The following is a 17,652-nucleotide window of genomic DNA, read 5'->3' as shown; positions in this document are numbered from 1 at the left end:
TTTAAGCAAAAAATTAAGAGCAACTTGTTAATGATAATAAATTATTTAGAGTAACTGGGACTATCTCATGTTTATTACTACCTTAAGATCGTATCTATAATTGTATCTAGTAAAATATGTTACGCTTGTGGTCCAAAATAAGAAGTAGGTAATAATAAGAATAAGGTTTATAGTGTACCTCATTTGAGATCAATTTTAATTTCAATTTGAAATCATTTAAGTTACCAAAATTTTAATTTATCATATCGACTTTAATAAACCTATGTTAGGCTTTGAAATTATAGATTCTAAATTGATTCAATATAATGTTGGTCTTTCAGAATAAAAGATACGGTTAATTTTATTGAGTTAATTTTTTTTTATTTTAGTTTATTCGGTTGTCACATTTATAGATAGTTTTCCGATATCATAATAATTAAACATTTAAACACTCATCAATAAATATATGTTGTTTAATGTTTACTATCGCAAGTAGCTCACTGTTGACAGAAATATTTGTCCTACTCTAGTAACGTAATCCTATGAACACTTTACGGCGGTTTTCATGTAATGTTACAAAAGAAGCTTCAAGCTACTTACTGATAATAATCCTTTTACTACGATGGTTGTTTGATAAGCGCTTGATGAGTTCCTAGATATATTCCGAGTTCGTTGGTAGCTATTTATTTTCATCCTGACGATGGTTACAGCTTTATCTGTTTAAGAAAGTGTGCACACGTGGGCGGTCGAGTTCACTTGAGCGAGTAGTTTGTTGTTACACCGCGGGGTCAATAGTTCACTGCCTCTAGAGAATAGAGGGACCGACATGATTCACGAAATTGTTTTTTAACAAACAGGTTGTTTATATGCTTACATTTCGCAGTAATTGGTTAAACAATTCTCTGTGGTTGGAGGTAAAAATATACAATTTAAACACAGTATTCGGATGTTGTATAGTCGGTAATTGGACTGGCCACGTGTAGACGTGACTACAAAAGTGGAAAAATAGTGAACTTTATTTTAATTAAATAAAACCAATATAACAATTAAAAATATTTGAGTTAGTATACCTAGGTAGTTGTTTCATTGGAAGCAACACATATTTTCTTACGCGCCGAAAATATAGTAACGTGTCTATAGAGACATAACTTGTTTTAATAATTATTGTGTTTTGCATCGCGATTTGAAGAGTATAAGAACGAGGAAACTACGAGAACCGAAGCATCAGGAGACTACGTGAGTTGGCCGAACACCAAATACACTTGTTCACTCATTGCACAAGACGGACAAATTTATGTATTTTGTTAAACTTCATGGCTCCAACAATCTCATACCAACGTGGATATTTCACCCAAATACCTATACTTAGATTTAACAGATGACTCTGCAATGTTTGTTTAAGTTTTCCTTACTCAAGTTATATTGTATGTCAACGAGCTTGCGTAATATAGGTACATAAAGACGACCTCAGTTAGACGTAACATCTATACATACTCGTATGTATGAAGCCAGATAAACTTTGTTTTCATTTCGGAAAAGAAAAGATAGAATTCCGACATACTCTAATGTCTTTTTTAATTTCCAACTTTTCCTAAATTTATAATTTATTTAATAAACTCTAAGCGTGCTATTTTAGAATTAGATTGAAGGGTAAAACGATGCATGTCATTCGGCTCCCCTTGATTGATAAATAGTACAAAATGAACATAATCCTTACAAATATATTTATATAAATGCGAATATGTGTCCAACCAAACAATCAACCAAATCAGTCCTATCATCTTGATTTTCGGCATTTAGTTGGTTAAAAAAACTTACGTTCTACTTTTTGTCCCAGGATAACAAACGGTTCGACGGTGACGAAAAACGCGGACAACCTTTACTTATTATTAATTTGCTATAATCCGCGACATCCAAGCAATTTTGTGTAGTGTATACACTGACCTAATATGAATGTATATTATATCTCTTTATACTGAACACAACATGTACTTGCTTCAAAATACGCTCTGTCGACACCTTAGCATGCTTTAAGAGATGTTGACTGAATGATGTTTGTTTTCAAAGTTCGAATATGTGTGCGTTGTAAAATCAAAGACATCGTTCACATTAGGGATTAATGTAGCTACATCGGAAGATAAGATATTATTTTGCTCTCTGATTGATTATATTTTTAAAGAAAACTCTTTGTATCTTGATTATCATCTACGTTATTGTAATCACACATTTTATAATTTACGGTCGCTTTAAAATATCACGTAGATACACAACCGTGTATATCTAAAGATAAAATTTACAGATAGCATTTGAAAAACTTCTTAACGTAAGAAAAATGATATTATTATTTTCATAAACCAACTTCATAAATTAATCGTAGCAAAGGGAAACGTAAAAATGGAAAATTTAAACGTTAGAAGTCACAACGTTTTTCAGTTAGGTGGTTTACTATATTTTTTGAATTATTGAATTTTGATGCCAGCTTTTGAGAGTCTTTTTATTCTACTACAAGTTAGCACTCGACTGCAATCTTACCAGCTGATATGCGATGATGCAGTCTAAGATGGTGACGGGCTAACCTGTTAGAAGTGTGGTATTTTAAAGGTTAAAAGCCACTTTAATAACCCCAGACCCCTAACTTAGTGTAAACACCGCATATTATTGAAACTGGTGAAAATTTCAAGGTGTAACAGATGGTCGAAGAATACCAAGCATTTAGGTGATGGGGGTGAAAGAGGGAGGCAAAGCATGGTACGATCACAAAATACGATAGTAGCTATTAGTTTAAAAAACTTTTCATCACACCAGTTGTTACAAAAATAACATATAGATAACTGAGTTCTAGAATCTAGGAACTGGGTACTAAGAACTAGACTACGATGCTACAAAGATTCTCACTAAAAACCTGCATATCTTATTCTTCTATCCTTTTGTCTTCAAACTAGTAAGGATTCCAAGTAGCAATTATAAAATTGGCAACACATTGTGTATAATAATTACAAGCATCGTGTTGTGTTCAATCTGATGCAACAAAAATTATTACAACTCTCCAACTCGCTAGTCGCCTGTCATAAGCGAGGAATGCGCAACATCATGCCATAATAAAAGCGAAATATGATTAAAACTTGAAGGTGTAATCCACTTATCGTGCATTTCAATTACAAACAAGCACATATTCGCGACTTTGTTTCATAAATTGTGGTTAGGTACATGTTATAATTTTTTTCCTTCGATTACTATATCGCCTGGTGGTAACCTAAATCACCCTTAATCGGTTTCTTCGCGACATCGTACCAGAACTCTAAATCATGCGGAGAGTTTGTCGGTGGGGTGGTAATCAGCCACAGCCTTCCACCAGACTGCATTGCCTCTACCGGGAGCTCCCACAGGGTCGTCAAAAACACAGGCAATCATTCAATTTCAGTACATATACAATCTCATTTCCGAAAGACTATTTGACGGATAAAATGGATCTCGAAGATGTAAGTCTGAAGATATGCCGATTCTTAGGTCTAAAACCAAGTCTAAACTTCAGAGTGAAACAATGTGTTTTCGGTTTCGGTAATGTGGATTTTGACAATCAGTTCAGGTGCTTACCTACTACCATCGAAAGCAGTATTACTTTAACATTACAATCATAATATCCACATTAAAAGTCAAACTGGATCGTGGATGACTATGAGAATGTCAAATTTCTAGATGATATTCAAGCACTACTTGGCACACAACTAGCCCTTGACTGCAATCTCACCTGGTTGTAAGTGATGATGCAGTCAAAGATGTTAGCGGGCTAACCTATTAGGGAGTAAACCGGTGTCTTGGTAACCCATTTTCAAATGAAATTATATATACGAGTATATACATCAAGAACATTAATGTGGTAAAAGTTATCAAAAGCATGTAGGTACGTGAGTACATTATTATGTACCCACTCGTAAGACACTTCCCGCGCTTGGTCGTCATAAACCAATTACTTTCGCTCTTGCAGTGTTTAATCATGGGATATAAAATTTCATTGCATTGACATATACGATATCAACAGGACGTTAATATATGTAGGTATGCTATGAATAATTGTTAAGACTACAAATACATCATAACAATTATTCATTGTAAAGTCAACATCTCCTGAGGATGCTCCGGTTACGGAGCGAAACGTGCGTAGAGGGTATATTGCCGAAGATCTGTTTGGTGTGGAGTATAAGGATTGAAGAAATTATAAATTACACCACACAGATTCTCCTGCTTTATCACACTGGAGTTTACTTACAGTCAGAGGAACGTGTAAAACAAAACCTTATGTTAATTATTGTGGGTTAACTATGTACTTTAGTCTTATATCTTTAAACGAGCAATTCTTGTATATATATAATTGGAATCTCGGAATCGGCTCCAACGATTTTCATGAAATTTAGTTTACAGGGGGTTACGGGGCGATAAATCGATCTAGCAAGGATTCATTTTTAGAAAATGTCATTTTACTCGTGTTTTCTGGTAATAACCGATTTGGTGCAGACGAAGTTGCACGGGTCAGCTAGTTTTATTTATGTGAGTAGGAGTTGTCGGTGTGTGTGCAGGAACGCATGCGCCGGCGGCGCCCGACTTGTCAGTGTATCCTGAGGTTAATTAATACTTAGCGATATAAAAATAAATAATGTCGAGGGAATCCCACTATTTCTAATAGGAAATTGTATTGTATTACTATTGTTAGGATATAAATATTACCGCAAACTAATATAATAAATAGATAAGTAGTTCAGAATATTACGTCAAGTATTGATAAGTGTTCTTGTCACTGTTTATGCAGTTATATTAAACTAGCTGTTGCCCACGACTTTATCCGCGTTTTTACGGTTTTTAACAAATTCCGCGGTTTTTTTTTCTCACGTAAGAAGTGGTCCGTGTGCTATTTCAAACTATAATCTAGGTGCCAATTTTCTTGAAGATCTGCCCAACCGTTCTGATATGGTTGAGCAACAAACATACAGGCAAGCTTTCGCATTTATAATAGTAGCAATATTAGGAAGGTACTCTTTAAAAACGATGCTTTTTAAAACCGGTTCTATATAAATGACTTTAACGGTCGACGATAATATTACAAGCTTTTTATCCTAACAACACTGATACGGATGATTAGTTTAATCCAAAGAAGGGATACAATTTTAATTAAACTTACTTATTATAAATATGTTATACATAAAAGTCCACCTGTAAAAGGAAAATTAGACTACCGAAGAAAATAATGAAAGTTCATTATTACGATACGAACAACTATTGCTGAATAGTGTAGTGATATTTTTATCCCCGAAGAGTTAGTGGGCTGACCGGTTAGGAGTATGGCAGTTATATTAAATACATACCTGTAATCAGTACCAACACAGCATCGTACCTGAACGTTAAATCGCTTGGCGTTTCGCCTTTGGCTATTTAAAATTTATAGAGAAACAAGGCCTAGAATAGTGTCTTACTTGTTTCCAATGGTGAACGCTTAATATGGAGTATTCCGTTGCTCAACAACTCGTCGTTATTCCTGTTAGTACTCTGAATATATCCATGTATTTGTCAATATTTAATTACCAATTATAAGCGCATACATTTGCCATATTAGGTGGACCCTAGATCATCAACCTCATCGTTGTTTGCTTCACACACACAAAATAGGCTTCTTTTCTCATGGACTAATTTATTTCGCAGCGATTATTAAATAAATAAATAAATAAATATACTAAGACAATACACACATCGCCACCTAGCCCCAAAGTAATAGTAGCTTGTGTTATGGGTACTAAGATGACTGATGAATATTTTTATGAATTATATATACATAAATACTTAGAAAATACATATAAACACCCAGACACTGAAAAACACTTATGCTCATCACACAAACATTTTCCAGTTGTGGGAATCGTACCCACGGCCTTGGACTCAGAAAGCAGGGTCGCTGCCCACTGCGCCAGTCGGCCGTCATTATTACATTTCAGTGATAAAAACCGGGACGTAGTGATAATCATCATCATCTTCATCATCATCAACCCACTACGAGGCACGTGTCTCCCCTCGGATTGAGAAGGAGTTGAGGCCACTTTCCATTGAGAAAGCTCTCAGGTATGAAGGTTACTGTTAGAAATAAAATTCCTTAAAACGCAGATATTCCCTAGAAGATAGAGGCGCGAAAGGATAGCCGAAGTCTTCCCCACACGATCACCGCCTTTCCATGGGAGTATCCCACACGAGTTCACATCAGCATCACCCACAAAGAATTTCTAAACTCAAAATCCAAATCATCAATGAACTTTAAATCAAATCCAAAACGGCACCTACATACTTTACAACATTTCGATATTATGTTGATTAATAGACACACACTGTGAGACTGATAGATATGTTTAGAGGAATGATTGAAGTGTCTCGAATGGATTTGGACACAAGATTGGCGGCCAGATTTATACCAAACGTCGTCCAATCTGACGTGACACCGACAGACCTGACGCCGCCCGCGTCGGCAAGCATCATTAGCGATTGTTTATTTATATGCAGACGATTAGACACTTTGCACTCAATATTGATTTGTTCTAGGTCTTAGACTGTGATCTGTATCTATAACGAACTGTGATATTTTGTTTGTTAATATGAAAGGTGGGAAAGGGGCAGCTGAGAAACCAGTTATGTCATCAATAGCCTATAAAAGCCATCAATATGCTGGACTAAAGTCGTCTCCCAACAGGATGGTTTTCCATAATCACTACACTTGGAAGACGGGTTGGTGATCGCAGCAGATGGTAGAAATAGCACAGAGGATGGTGCCCGTTATCAGATATATTCGCTTAGTCGCGTTGTACGACACCCAATAGAACAAAACCTCTTCGCAGGTGTCACCAAAAGGCATCCACCAAACCACCAACATAAAATATTAGTAATACTCAGTTAAGAAAAATTATTATTATTTCAAGTAAGTAATTGTTCGGTTTTCATACATAAATATCAAACCTAATAAATGGCAATTGTAATGAATTGACATCACACTGTGTATTATGAAAATTAAGCTTAATTTGCTATAGTACGCGAAAAGCACAAGAATCTGTATGGTGTAATTTATAATTTCTTCAATCCTTATACTACTGGTAATTGGTATTCTACGCACATCCTCAGAAGATGTTGACTTTACAATGAATAATTAATTTTTATAACATACCATGGATTTCCGCAAAATAACGAATGCTTCTATCCAATATCACACTGTGTGTCAATTATTGTTTTATTAATTACTTCATTTTCTAGAACAATAAATTAAAGTCACAATATATGAAATTTCTGTGGGGCTATTTCTCTAAAAGTAAATTTTTTAACCTAGGAAATCCCTAACATCACCTTTTCCACAACCACGAACCACAAGGCATCGATAGGAACCCTTACTTGATACACCATGAACGATGCGCTTTTTTCTGATTCGCACCGCATTCGCAAATATTTTGAATGCCCTACCAGCTTTCATGTTTCCCATTACATTTAATATGAGTCCTTCAAATCATGAGTGAATAGTCATCTTCTAGGCGCGCTTCACCTTTTTGCATTATCACTTATCATCAGGTGTGATTGCAGTCAAGTTCTCGTTCTATATACATACATAAAAGAATAAATATTTGGCAGCCTATTCACTCTTGATTAGAAATAAACCTCTATAGGAAGTACTGTAGGAAGCGGGGAAGATGAAAGCCGGAAGGGCATTCGAGACCTTTGCGGTGCGCATTACAAACGAGGAAGCAAAGTTTATCCTGACTTTGCTTACATAACTCGGCGAAGCTTATGCTTAGAATAATCTTTATGCTGAGTAAAAACAATTTCGGACGCAGTAGGTATATGTTTTACGGGAGAATGTAGGTATTTTATGCTTTAATGACATTATACCGAAAGTCATTTTTGGGTTTAACTCAAATTAAAACAAAATGCAACAAAACTTCTTAAATGCTCAGGTCAAAAAATGCAACAAGATTCTAAGAAGATAATAAAGTTGTTTGAGAAGTGCAATTTGCTGAGCTTCTGTCTAGCTTCTTTTCGGTAGAATCTGCCTTACAAAACCAGGGTACAGTCACACTACAAACACACCACTGACTTGACGTCAAAAGTAGGCTTATAAAGTAGGATTATAAAGTAAAATAAATACAGTTAAAAATTTTTTTAGGTTAAAAATTTTGTATGTTCTAAAATATCTATTGCTTAGGGCCTCACAAATAAAAGTAGTAAAAGTCATTCTAAAACTGACAGCAATTAGAGAGTATGTAGTAAAGCCCTTAAGGTTTGTGGTGTGTTTAAAAACAGAGTACTTCCCTATCTACGTTTAGTATTTTAATAGTACCTTAGATTTTAGGTGAGGTTTTAAACAACGAAGTTAAACTTGTTTTTTATGTACTCATCTGGCGATTGCTGGACTCTCATAGGGCAGATTATACGTTAGTGATACTAACGGGCACTACATATAACTAAAAACATATATGCATATATATATATATATATACCTACAAAACGTGTTCTTCCAGGCAAGGTGGACAAATTATATTTTAACAAGAAACCCAATGTCTTCATGTCTAAAACCCAGGACGTTGTGATCCGTAGTTGAACGTTGTGAGCCAACGTGCCATAGTGTGCTAAAATAGTGGATTTTTTTAATAAGTAATCTAATTCCGATTGTTATTGAAACAATACAGATGCAAGAACAATACTAACAGTTCAGTGACAATAAAAACAAGGTAAACCTCAATGGTGTATTTACAAATGTGATCTCATTGTACACCTAGCGTCTAAATACAAACTAATTCATGGTGGTTAATTATTATTTATCGCTTCGTTAATAAACAATAGGTGCCTTATATGGAGATGAATTGAACTGAATTATTGAACTATTCAATTATGTTACCGCAATTCGGAAAATGCATTACTTAGCCAAACCGCAGATTGTTCGATAAATTCATAATGGTGATGCAATAAGCCTGCCGTTGTGTCTTTGAAATAAAAAATAATAAAATGATTTCTTATACCGGACCGACTTCGAAATGCGTGTGAAATAAACTCTTTGCTTTCTTCGTCTTCTTCTAGTGCCATCTTATTTCAGAAGTAGGCAACCATTGAAATTTAATAACAGCTGTATAACACTGACTCTTTACTCATGTTAAACCACTCGCGTAGAATTTTCAGCCAGGAAATTCGCGTTCGACTAGACCCAAGTTTGTCCTGTATCTATTGATCTTTTTGTGGAAGTTTCTAAAGCCATTTCCGGTCACCGTTTTTTTTAAACAATAATTATCAAAAGCGGCTGATATTTTATTTGGAGACAGGCTAAAATCGCCACATAATTAAGAGCAAACGATTTAATAAATCCGAACATGAGTAGGTACATTTATTTTTTGTAATTTAGATCTTTGGAAATAGAAAATTGCTAACGTCTGCTTCTGCTATTATATTGCGCATGCGATAAAAAGGGTAACTATTTGTGTTCCAAAATCGAACAATAGCCAAAGATTTTTTGACTGCGATTTTAATGTATTTATGAGTAACCTTATGAATTTACTTTAGTATATTTTTTATCTAATAAACAAATACATTTTCTTTGATATTATTCATATAGTTTGCAGTGCTGAATAAGCAAAGCATTTTTTTTTTAAACATAAGTTTATTTTGAAATTGAAATATGCATTGCATCATTTAGCTTGTATTACTAGCATCTGACATACCTATAAAATTACTTTGTAATGTACACCATACATTATTTCATGCAACTAGCATATTGCCAAAGTGTTCTTGAATCTTGCAAAACTATAATAATTTTAACCTTTCCGTATAATATTACCTATTGTACCTATTTGAACGGTGAACACTAACTACTAAGGGGCATAATTATATTTTAAATAAAATCAATCTTTGAACACGTGATTTATTTTAGCAAGCATATTTTATTTCTGCTTTGAAGTTTATGCTTGTTTGGGAAAAAAAGGTTTTTCACAGAATCGTGACATCTTCACAGTCAGCTACCCTTATTAGTCGGAATCCGTGTAGGAACGTGCCCCAATTATAAGGACTGCTGCCATAGTGACTAAACCGACCCTCCCTATTTCTTAGTAAACTTCCCAAGTCATTCTAAAAATTGTAAGTTTTTTGTAAGAAACACCAGTCTACACGGCTAGCAAAGGCAGAAGATAAAAATCATAACCCCCTATTATATCCCCTGACACGGCAACAGGGAATAGGAGAAGTTTACCCCCGTGTTAATATCATGTATATTATTTAGATATTATTTCTCGTGCGCCGATGCTCGGAGATTTAATAAAACTGTAGAAGTAGATAACATTTTGTCCTTCCTCCGGGGAGAAAAATGTCTGTCCATACTGGCGTTAGGAATTTCTTTTGTTTCATCGTCGCACCTCACAAAGCACGTAAAGAAAGGCCGTAGTTTCTATTAGGTACTATCACAGTAAGAGCGCAGAGAAAATCGTAAAAATGTATCCAAGCAACTTTATTCAAATACTTTGCTACATAGTCTACACCAATTAATTGGCTACCTATAAAGAGTTATTATTATAGATAGTTCCAGACAGCAGTGGCGTGCAATCCATAGATGCACAAATGCACTGCCTACCCTAAACATTTCATACAATTTGTACGGAAGGAGAATTTTTCAATTTTAAGCGTTCTTCCTGCTTTATGCTTACAGACAGTTCTAAAGTAAGGAATTTGCTGCTGTTCGCAAAAGAGAATTTGAGGAGTTCTGTCTATCTATACCTCTTAATATAAATAGGACAGATTTTTTTCGCGCCAGATTTAAATCGCATTTAAATGTTTACAGACAGAGAAAAAATAACTGAAAAAACGTTTTGTGTTCTTAGTCGATATAAGAGCTTAACCCGATCCAAATTTCAAAAATTTAATGAATGTACAGGAACCGCCCAGTTACAGTTTTATATAAGTATCTAATATCTAATCAATTTGAAATTTCAGAAAATTTATTTCATTTAAATTGCATAATAAACACTCATCAATATTATATATAATTAATTATAAGATACCAATATTTACATTAGAATAAACATTTTTTTATATCAATTTTAATGGGTACACGTTGTCAACGTCGTGTCAAACTCACTTTCCTTTAAATTTATATTCACAGTTGTATTATTTTACATTGCGTGCGTGCATTAAAAATAAATCGAGTTATCATAAACCATGACATACAAAGATCATACGTAACCTTAATAAATATTCATTCGAAAGCAACAATTATATCTGAGTGCAAAGTGTCTGATATAACTTTTGCGTATGCGTGAAAAGTCTCCTTTTAATTTTAATAATAAAAATAACCTTAAATCTTTTTCCTTTTTGCAAATATGTATTTTTCTTTTTAATAAATCGTTGTGTCGTTATTATTACAATTGCGTTATAAATATTGGTATTGTTTTGAGAAAATAATAAATCTCATTGGGCCAGTAGTAAGCATGTTCGAAAACGAATCGAACAATGACTCGGTTTTCTTCAAATTATTGTCAAAATTGTTTTATTCAAAAACGGTTTAAGTATGAACAAAACCTTTCGATAAAGACTAAACATATATGACCTTAATCCTTTCTCGGTGAAGCCTAACAAACGAGGTATTGTTATAGCGTCCTGACGCATATAAAATCCATCTAAAAAAGTATCCACATGTAATAAAACTGTTTCACATATTTTTCAAGGAACCACCTATTTTTCTTTCAAAACATAGAAGTTACGTTGCATAAAATGTTCTATGAGAGTGTGTGCTTCTTTTATTTTTCTTTATACTATTGAGGATTTTATCGAAATATTTCCTAACGGAGACTTTAAATAACATCAAGTGAGTAACCTAATTATCATTAATAAATTAATTTGAACATGTAGATTTGCTTTAGAATCAAACAACCGTGAAAAAAGTTAAATCGCATTGTAAAATGCTAAAAAAAACTTTAATTACGAAAAAAAACTTTAAAAGACGCTGCATAAAAAAGTATTATATCACTTGTACCTATACTTTGAAGACTAGGATTCGTCCTTTTAGTCGTTCCAATTTTTTAAATCTCATGATTAATGTTATTAACTGTCACGTTAAGGAATGTAATAGACTTCATTGTATATGTAAGACGACTCATACAAATCTGAAACTATAACGAACTAACACAAGAAAATAACAGCGATGGCCATTAAGGTTTTGTTGGATGCTTAATGCATTTCCTTTTATACTCTACAACACCTACACGCTTTTCGTGCTTAATAGCTTCGTTATTGTTCTCTTATACTGTGAGAGTATTTGAAAATAACATGTCCATTACAAATTGTATGGGAGAAAGTCCATACAATGTACACAAAGTCAATATAGACGGGCTATATCGAATAAGAAAGGTGGCGCCTGGTACCTGAATGATAGAAGTATGGTCAGTTTATAGTCAGTCACACTCTAAGGCAGTCTGTAGGTGATTGCTTTGCCAATAAGAACGCCTTTGCACACAACTGTTCAGGTTTTTCTGTATGTACCAAAAAAAATGTTGACTAGCTGACCCGCGCAACTTCGTCTGCATCAAATCGGTTACTATCGGATTTAATATCTTTTACCATTTCTATACCCGTCGTAACGTCTACACGATAGGTCCAATTTGAATAATTAAAAGTGGAATTTGCAGGTACATAATCAATTTTAACTAAAAAACTATTTATTTGGATAAGGATCTGATAGGAACGTCACTATCTTAAGATTGTACCCGTGTTTTGATTGACAAATTATAATAAAAAGCGGTTATTGTGACTTAACAGTTAGACATTTAGCCTCCCGGACTTTTTTGTAGGTAATAATGATTACTTAAAACATGTCCATCCATCCATACATACATACATCCATCCATCCATCCATAAATCCATTCTCACAAACTTTCGTATTTATTATACTAGTAGGAAGGTACGCATGCGATCATTGTCCCATATACCTTGCGACTCGTTGTTATCTGTGAAGAGTTATGTCCTTTATCTACGACAATATTTATCAGATCTTCATTAAAATTACACAAAACATGCTTGATAGTATACACTTTCAAATCAAAAAATAATGATTAAAAACGGTTCAAATTTAACGGAGCTATGAAGTAAAATTGATAAAATTTTTCATCTCATTTACCGGGAGAAGCTTATTGTTTATCGGGATAAAAAGTAACCTATATGTTGACCCGAAATATCAGCAACCACTATACCAAATTTTATTTAAATCCGTTCAGTAGTTTTCACGTGATGCCCGGACAGACAGACAGACATACAACAATTAAATAAAAATCTGTTTTGGACAGATTCGATTATAAAGCAAAAGCCCCCCCCCGGTCAAAATTTTCTAAATATATTAAATGTGCAGAAATCTTCCAGTTACAGTTTTATTATAAGTATAGATAAAAAAAAACAAATTTAAAAGTAGGATTCGTACAAACAATCGTAAAACATTACCCTTCCTTATGTGTTAAGTTTTAAATAAAGTATAGCACAAACGCAATAGATTCAATATATACATAATGTCGTTAAGCAAAATTAAAATTTAAGAGTGTCACTGCTCAGCTTTGAATTACTTGCATATGTGGTGTTATTACAAAATTGTTATTGTCATCCGATAAAATCTGGGAATGTTGATGTTGTGGATAACAAAATGTTAATCCCTCGTCCTATACGCTTTCTCACGACATCGTGACGAGTAATAGATTTTTGAGACGTCTGCATCATCTCATATTAAATTGTTACGTGATATAATCTAAAAAGATCCACGTTGCTTTTGTTAGCTCTGATTAAAAGCTCAAGTTTTTTATTTCTCAGCGTAAAACGACGACGACATCTTTATTTCAACGCGTGAGAATGCATACGTAATTTTAAACCCCTCTCAGGTTTTGCTGCAAAAAAAAATAAAGCTAAACATATTTGAGATCTCTAGAAGAAGTGGTCGGGATAAATATGAATATGTAAATAAATGTTCGTGACATAATGCGAACAAATCGGCTTAACGTCGACACTCGCAAGGAATGTAATCTATTTGCTCATTTGAGCTTTTAAAAGTTTTCTTTGGTCGCGTACAAGGAGTCATTATTCATTGTCACCTTTATATCTTTTTAGCAATAATACACGCAAGCTAAACATTACACTTTTTTGCATGCATTATTCTTCGGTCACATAGTAGGTTATATTACAGAAATTTTTAATCTCCCTACATACCTCATTGTTCTTAGATATGTAATAATCTTTAACTTTGATGTTTGAGTTCCTATAGTTACTTTTGTTTTCTTGTCTACTATGATACTTTGTAACATGTTTAACTTAATTAAATAAAAAATCAATGCAATCCATATGCATGCAGAATTGGCTAGTAGTTAAAATGAAGATGAGCAATTAAATTTGCCTGTGGATTCCTTATATTTACCTTTCCCATAACTTGGTATAGCAGAATATTCATTTGTTTTGATGCAAAACAGTTTAACACTTGTTTACCCGAGGGTGGTCTGCCAGTCTTCTAAGCGTATAATATCAGAATATGCTTAAGGCATTGCAACAACATAAACTTTATGAAGACAGTGCTCTCGATAATTGACTTATTTCAGAAGATATTTGTTTTGAAATAACTTTTAAAATTAAATCAAGAGTTACGATAATTTGTTGGTGTCTTTGACCTTTTTTCATATTCATATGCAATTTAAAAAACTACAATCGAAAAAGAGACAATGTCGTCGTAAAACGTTAAGCCAATGATCCAAATCACATAATAAATTACTGATGGTCCGATATAAACGGAAATTTAATCATGAGGATATATTATAATGAGTGTACAATAGATAACGACGTATTCAAGTATTCATTGGCCAAAAATACTCCAATGGAGATCATATCTGATCAGTTGATATGTTTTTAGTGAATGGCGCAACTGGTTCCCTCTGCCTCTAATTAACTACAATGCAGTTTGCAAAGCGACCACACAGTTCGTGATCTTTACAACAAAATAATCGTTGTTTTAAAAAGAACAATTTGAAGTCCTAATGAGCCCAATTTGAAGCCTCTAATTCGATAATTTGGGTCTAATTTTATGGCGGAACGTCTTTCTGTTTTTCTTGTTGGTATCCTGCTTGCAAACGTTTCCGACGAACTTGTTTGTAACGCAAAATTTATTACGGGGGCAAAACAAACATACCTAACTCGTGTAAGGCTCTAAAATTTTTAATTAAAAGCATTCTCAGAGGTTATGTTTTTTACACAGTTTTACCTTAACTTTTATGTATATTTTTTTACTTAATTAATAATTCGTCCGTTGAACACAATTTTTATCTGCTGAGTTGCATTTAACGTTTCTGGAATTACGTCCGAGAACAATTTTTTTTTAATAAGTTTATTGGTATATAACCCTCTCGTTAGTCGTCTTCTTTTTGGTAGGTTATCTACATATCTCGAGAACATAAGTTCGATTCCTTGAACATGCGAACTATTGCTTACAATACTTACCTACGTAAGTATTGGGTTATTCTGACAAGGAATTACCAGCACTTGCTGGTAATTCCACCAGCCAGGGTTAAGGTTCTAACAGCCTCTTCCATATAAGAGGGGAATATGCCCAGCATATACAACGTGTAACAGAATTACGAAATAATATTGAAGGATGATTTCATAAGGAGTCACCCTGTAAAAAAAATATATTAAATCAAAATTCGTTTGTAAATGAAGAAATAAATATTTTTTACATACAAAGGATTTCAAAACATTTTTAGTGTTTACTTATGACAACCCTGTTAAAGATAAAAGACCGACATAGTCCTACACTACGTGACGCGCGACGCGTACCTAATAAAGTTACAGGAGTTCTAATGAGCCCAATTTGACAACATTTGATGATTGAACATGATTTCAATTTTGCATGTGATGTTGGCTGGCTGTATCTGATTTCATCCAGTAAAAACTATGGCAGTGGTTTACTCAAAAACTATTAGGATTTCGTTTCACAGTTAAGTCCCAGAGACGGTACATAATATACTTCCAAAGCCTGTGAAGTATTATTTAGTTTTCACTTACACGTTGTATAAAGTCTCATTAATTGCCATGATAATTTTTCGTAACCAATGCTCAAGTTATACTTATATTTATATTTTTTTCGGCAGATACATATACACAGGAAGAATGTTCACAAGATTGCTGACTTTGGCTTTGGTGGCCGGGAGCTGGCACGCCACTGATGCATGCACCTGTTCACTTGACCATCCCCAGACACACTTTTGCAATAGCGATTTTGGTAAGTAGAATTACTCTTCTTTTATTCCACTAGAAGTTAGCCCTTAACTGCAATCTCACCTACGGGATGAAGCAGTCTAAGATGGTAGCCGGCTAACCTGATAGGGCTACTTAAGTACCCATACTCTAATCAAATTCTACACGGCGTCGTACCGAAACGTTAAACCTTAGCGGCACGGCATGATGCTGTCGGTAGCTTTCCAAGTTGTCTAAAGTGACGGTGTATAATATACTCCTTAGTTTTAAAATTATTTTAAAGTTTTATTTTAATAAGTGAAATAGTTTTTGATTGATTGCGTACAAGCAAGCAAAGTTAAAGATACTGTTTTGATCGTCAACAGTTCTCAGATGTGATAAATGAAAATACTAAATATATACATTTAAATATAATGTAAAGCAGTTTTTTTTTCTATTTTGCAGTTATCGTCGGTAGAGTACAAAAAATATTCAGAGGGAGTGATTTCTACGACGCGTATAAAGTGAAAATCCGAAATATATTCAAAGTAAGTTTTTCTTTCGTATATTATATTTTATCACAAAAATTACACAAATCACACATAATTATATAATAACGCGTGTAATTATATTGGAGTTCTCGAGTTTTTTGATTTAGAGTCAAAACTGCCCACCCACTCGCATGGGACCAGAGTTGATAGTCATTGCTCTAAAACCCTTTCTGATATGAGAAAAGTGGCCAGTGTACAATAGCTGGCAATTAAGTTTACGATACAAGTGGCACTTATTCCATAAAAAATCTATCCAGATCACACCTGACTATATTGGGTATACATCTTCAATCTTCATCAACAGGATAAACGAGTATATACCAAATCAACGTAAATATATCTACTTATAATTGTAAAATTCCTTGCCTCGTTGGTCGTGTGGTCAGAATGTTAAACAACGGATCACGAGGTTCCTTCGCTGGTTTGGTATTGTGACATTCACAAGTTAGGAAATTGTCGCTATCCAACCTTGTGCCTTGAAAAGCACTTTAAACCGCCGTCGGTCCTCTTTATAATCACTAACATGGGATACTTAAATATCATTGAAGCCCGTCACTCTAAAGTGTAACGGAGTTAAAACTCTAATTCCCTCTCCCCGGCCTTTTTAGCCTGCGTGGAGCAGTGAATCAATAAATGGGCTTTAGAAGTCAACGATTGCGTACGGAACTTTTGTATTTGCCACAAAAACGTGTTTAACCTAATTGTTTTATTACAGGCTACACCAAAAGCTGCAGTAGCGCTCAAAGCAGGTCGACTACTAACACCGTCACTTGATTCATTATGCGGAGTCACACTTCAGCCTAGAGAGACCTATGTTATAACAGGTATTGCATATTCATCAGACAAATACAGCAAACCACTTAGATTTGCAATTAAA

At 34.1% G+C, this 17,652-nt stretch overlaps 1 protein-coding gene across 2 annotated transcripts in view; it reads left to right on the top strand.

Annotated features, from left to right (window-relative positions):
- The window catches only part of LOC120625540 (tissue inhibitor of metalloproteinase), a 73,088-nt gene that overhangs the window by 48,413 nt on the left and 7,023 nt on the right, over positions 1 to 17,652 (top strand). For both annotated transcript variants that reach the window (XM_039892589.1, XM_039892588.1), the window contains 3 exons: positions 16,140 to 16,270; positions 16,690 to 16,772; positions 17,491 to 17,599. In XM_039892589.1, coding sequence (XP_039748523.1) covers positions 16,159 to 16,270; positions 16,690 to 16,772; positions 17,491 to 17,599 — 304 coding nt within the window. In that variant the 5' untranslated portion in view covers positions 16,140 to 16,158. The remainder of the gene's footprint in view (positions 1 to 16,139; positions 16,271 to 16,689; positions 16,773 to 17,490; positions 17,600 to 17,652) is intronic.

Source organism: Pararge aegeria, chromosome 8 (assembly GCF_905163445.1).
Source record: "Pararge aegeria chromosome 8, ilParAegt1.1, whole genome shotgun sequence".
NCBI lineage: Eukaryota > Metazoa > Arthropoda > Insecta > Lepidoptera > Nymphalidae > Pararge > Pararge aegeria.
Note: the sequence above shows the minus strand (reverse complement) of the source record. Positions and strands in the feature narration are given on the sequence as shown.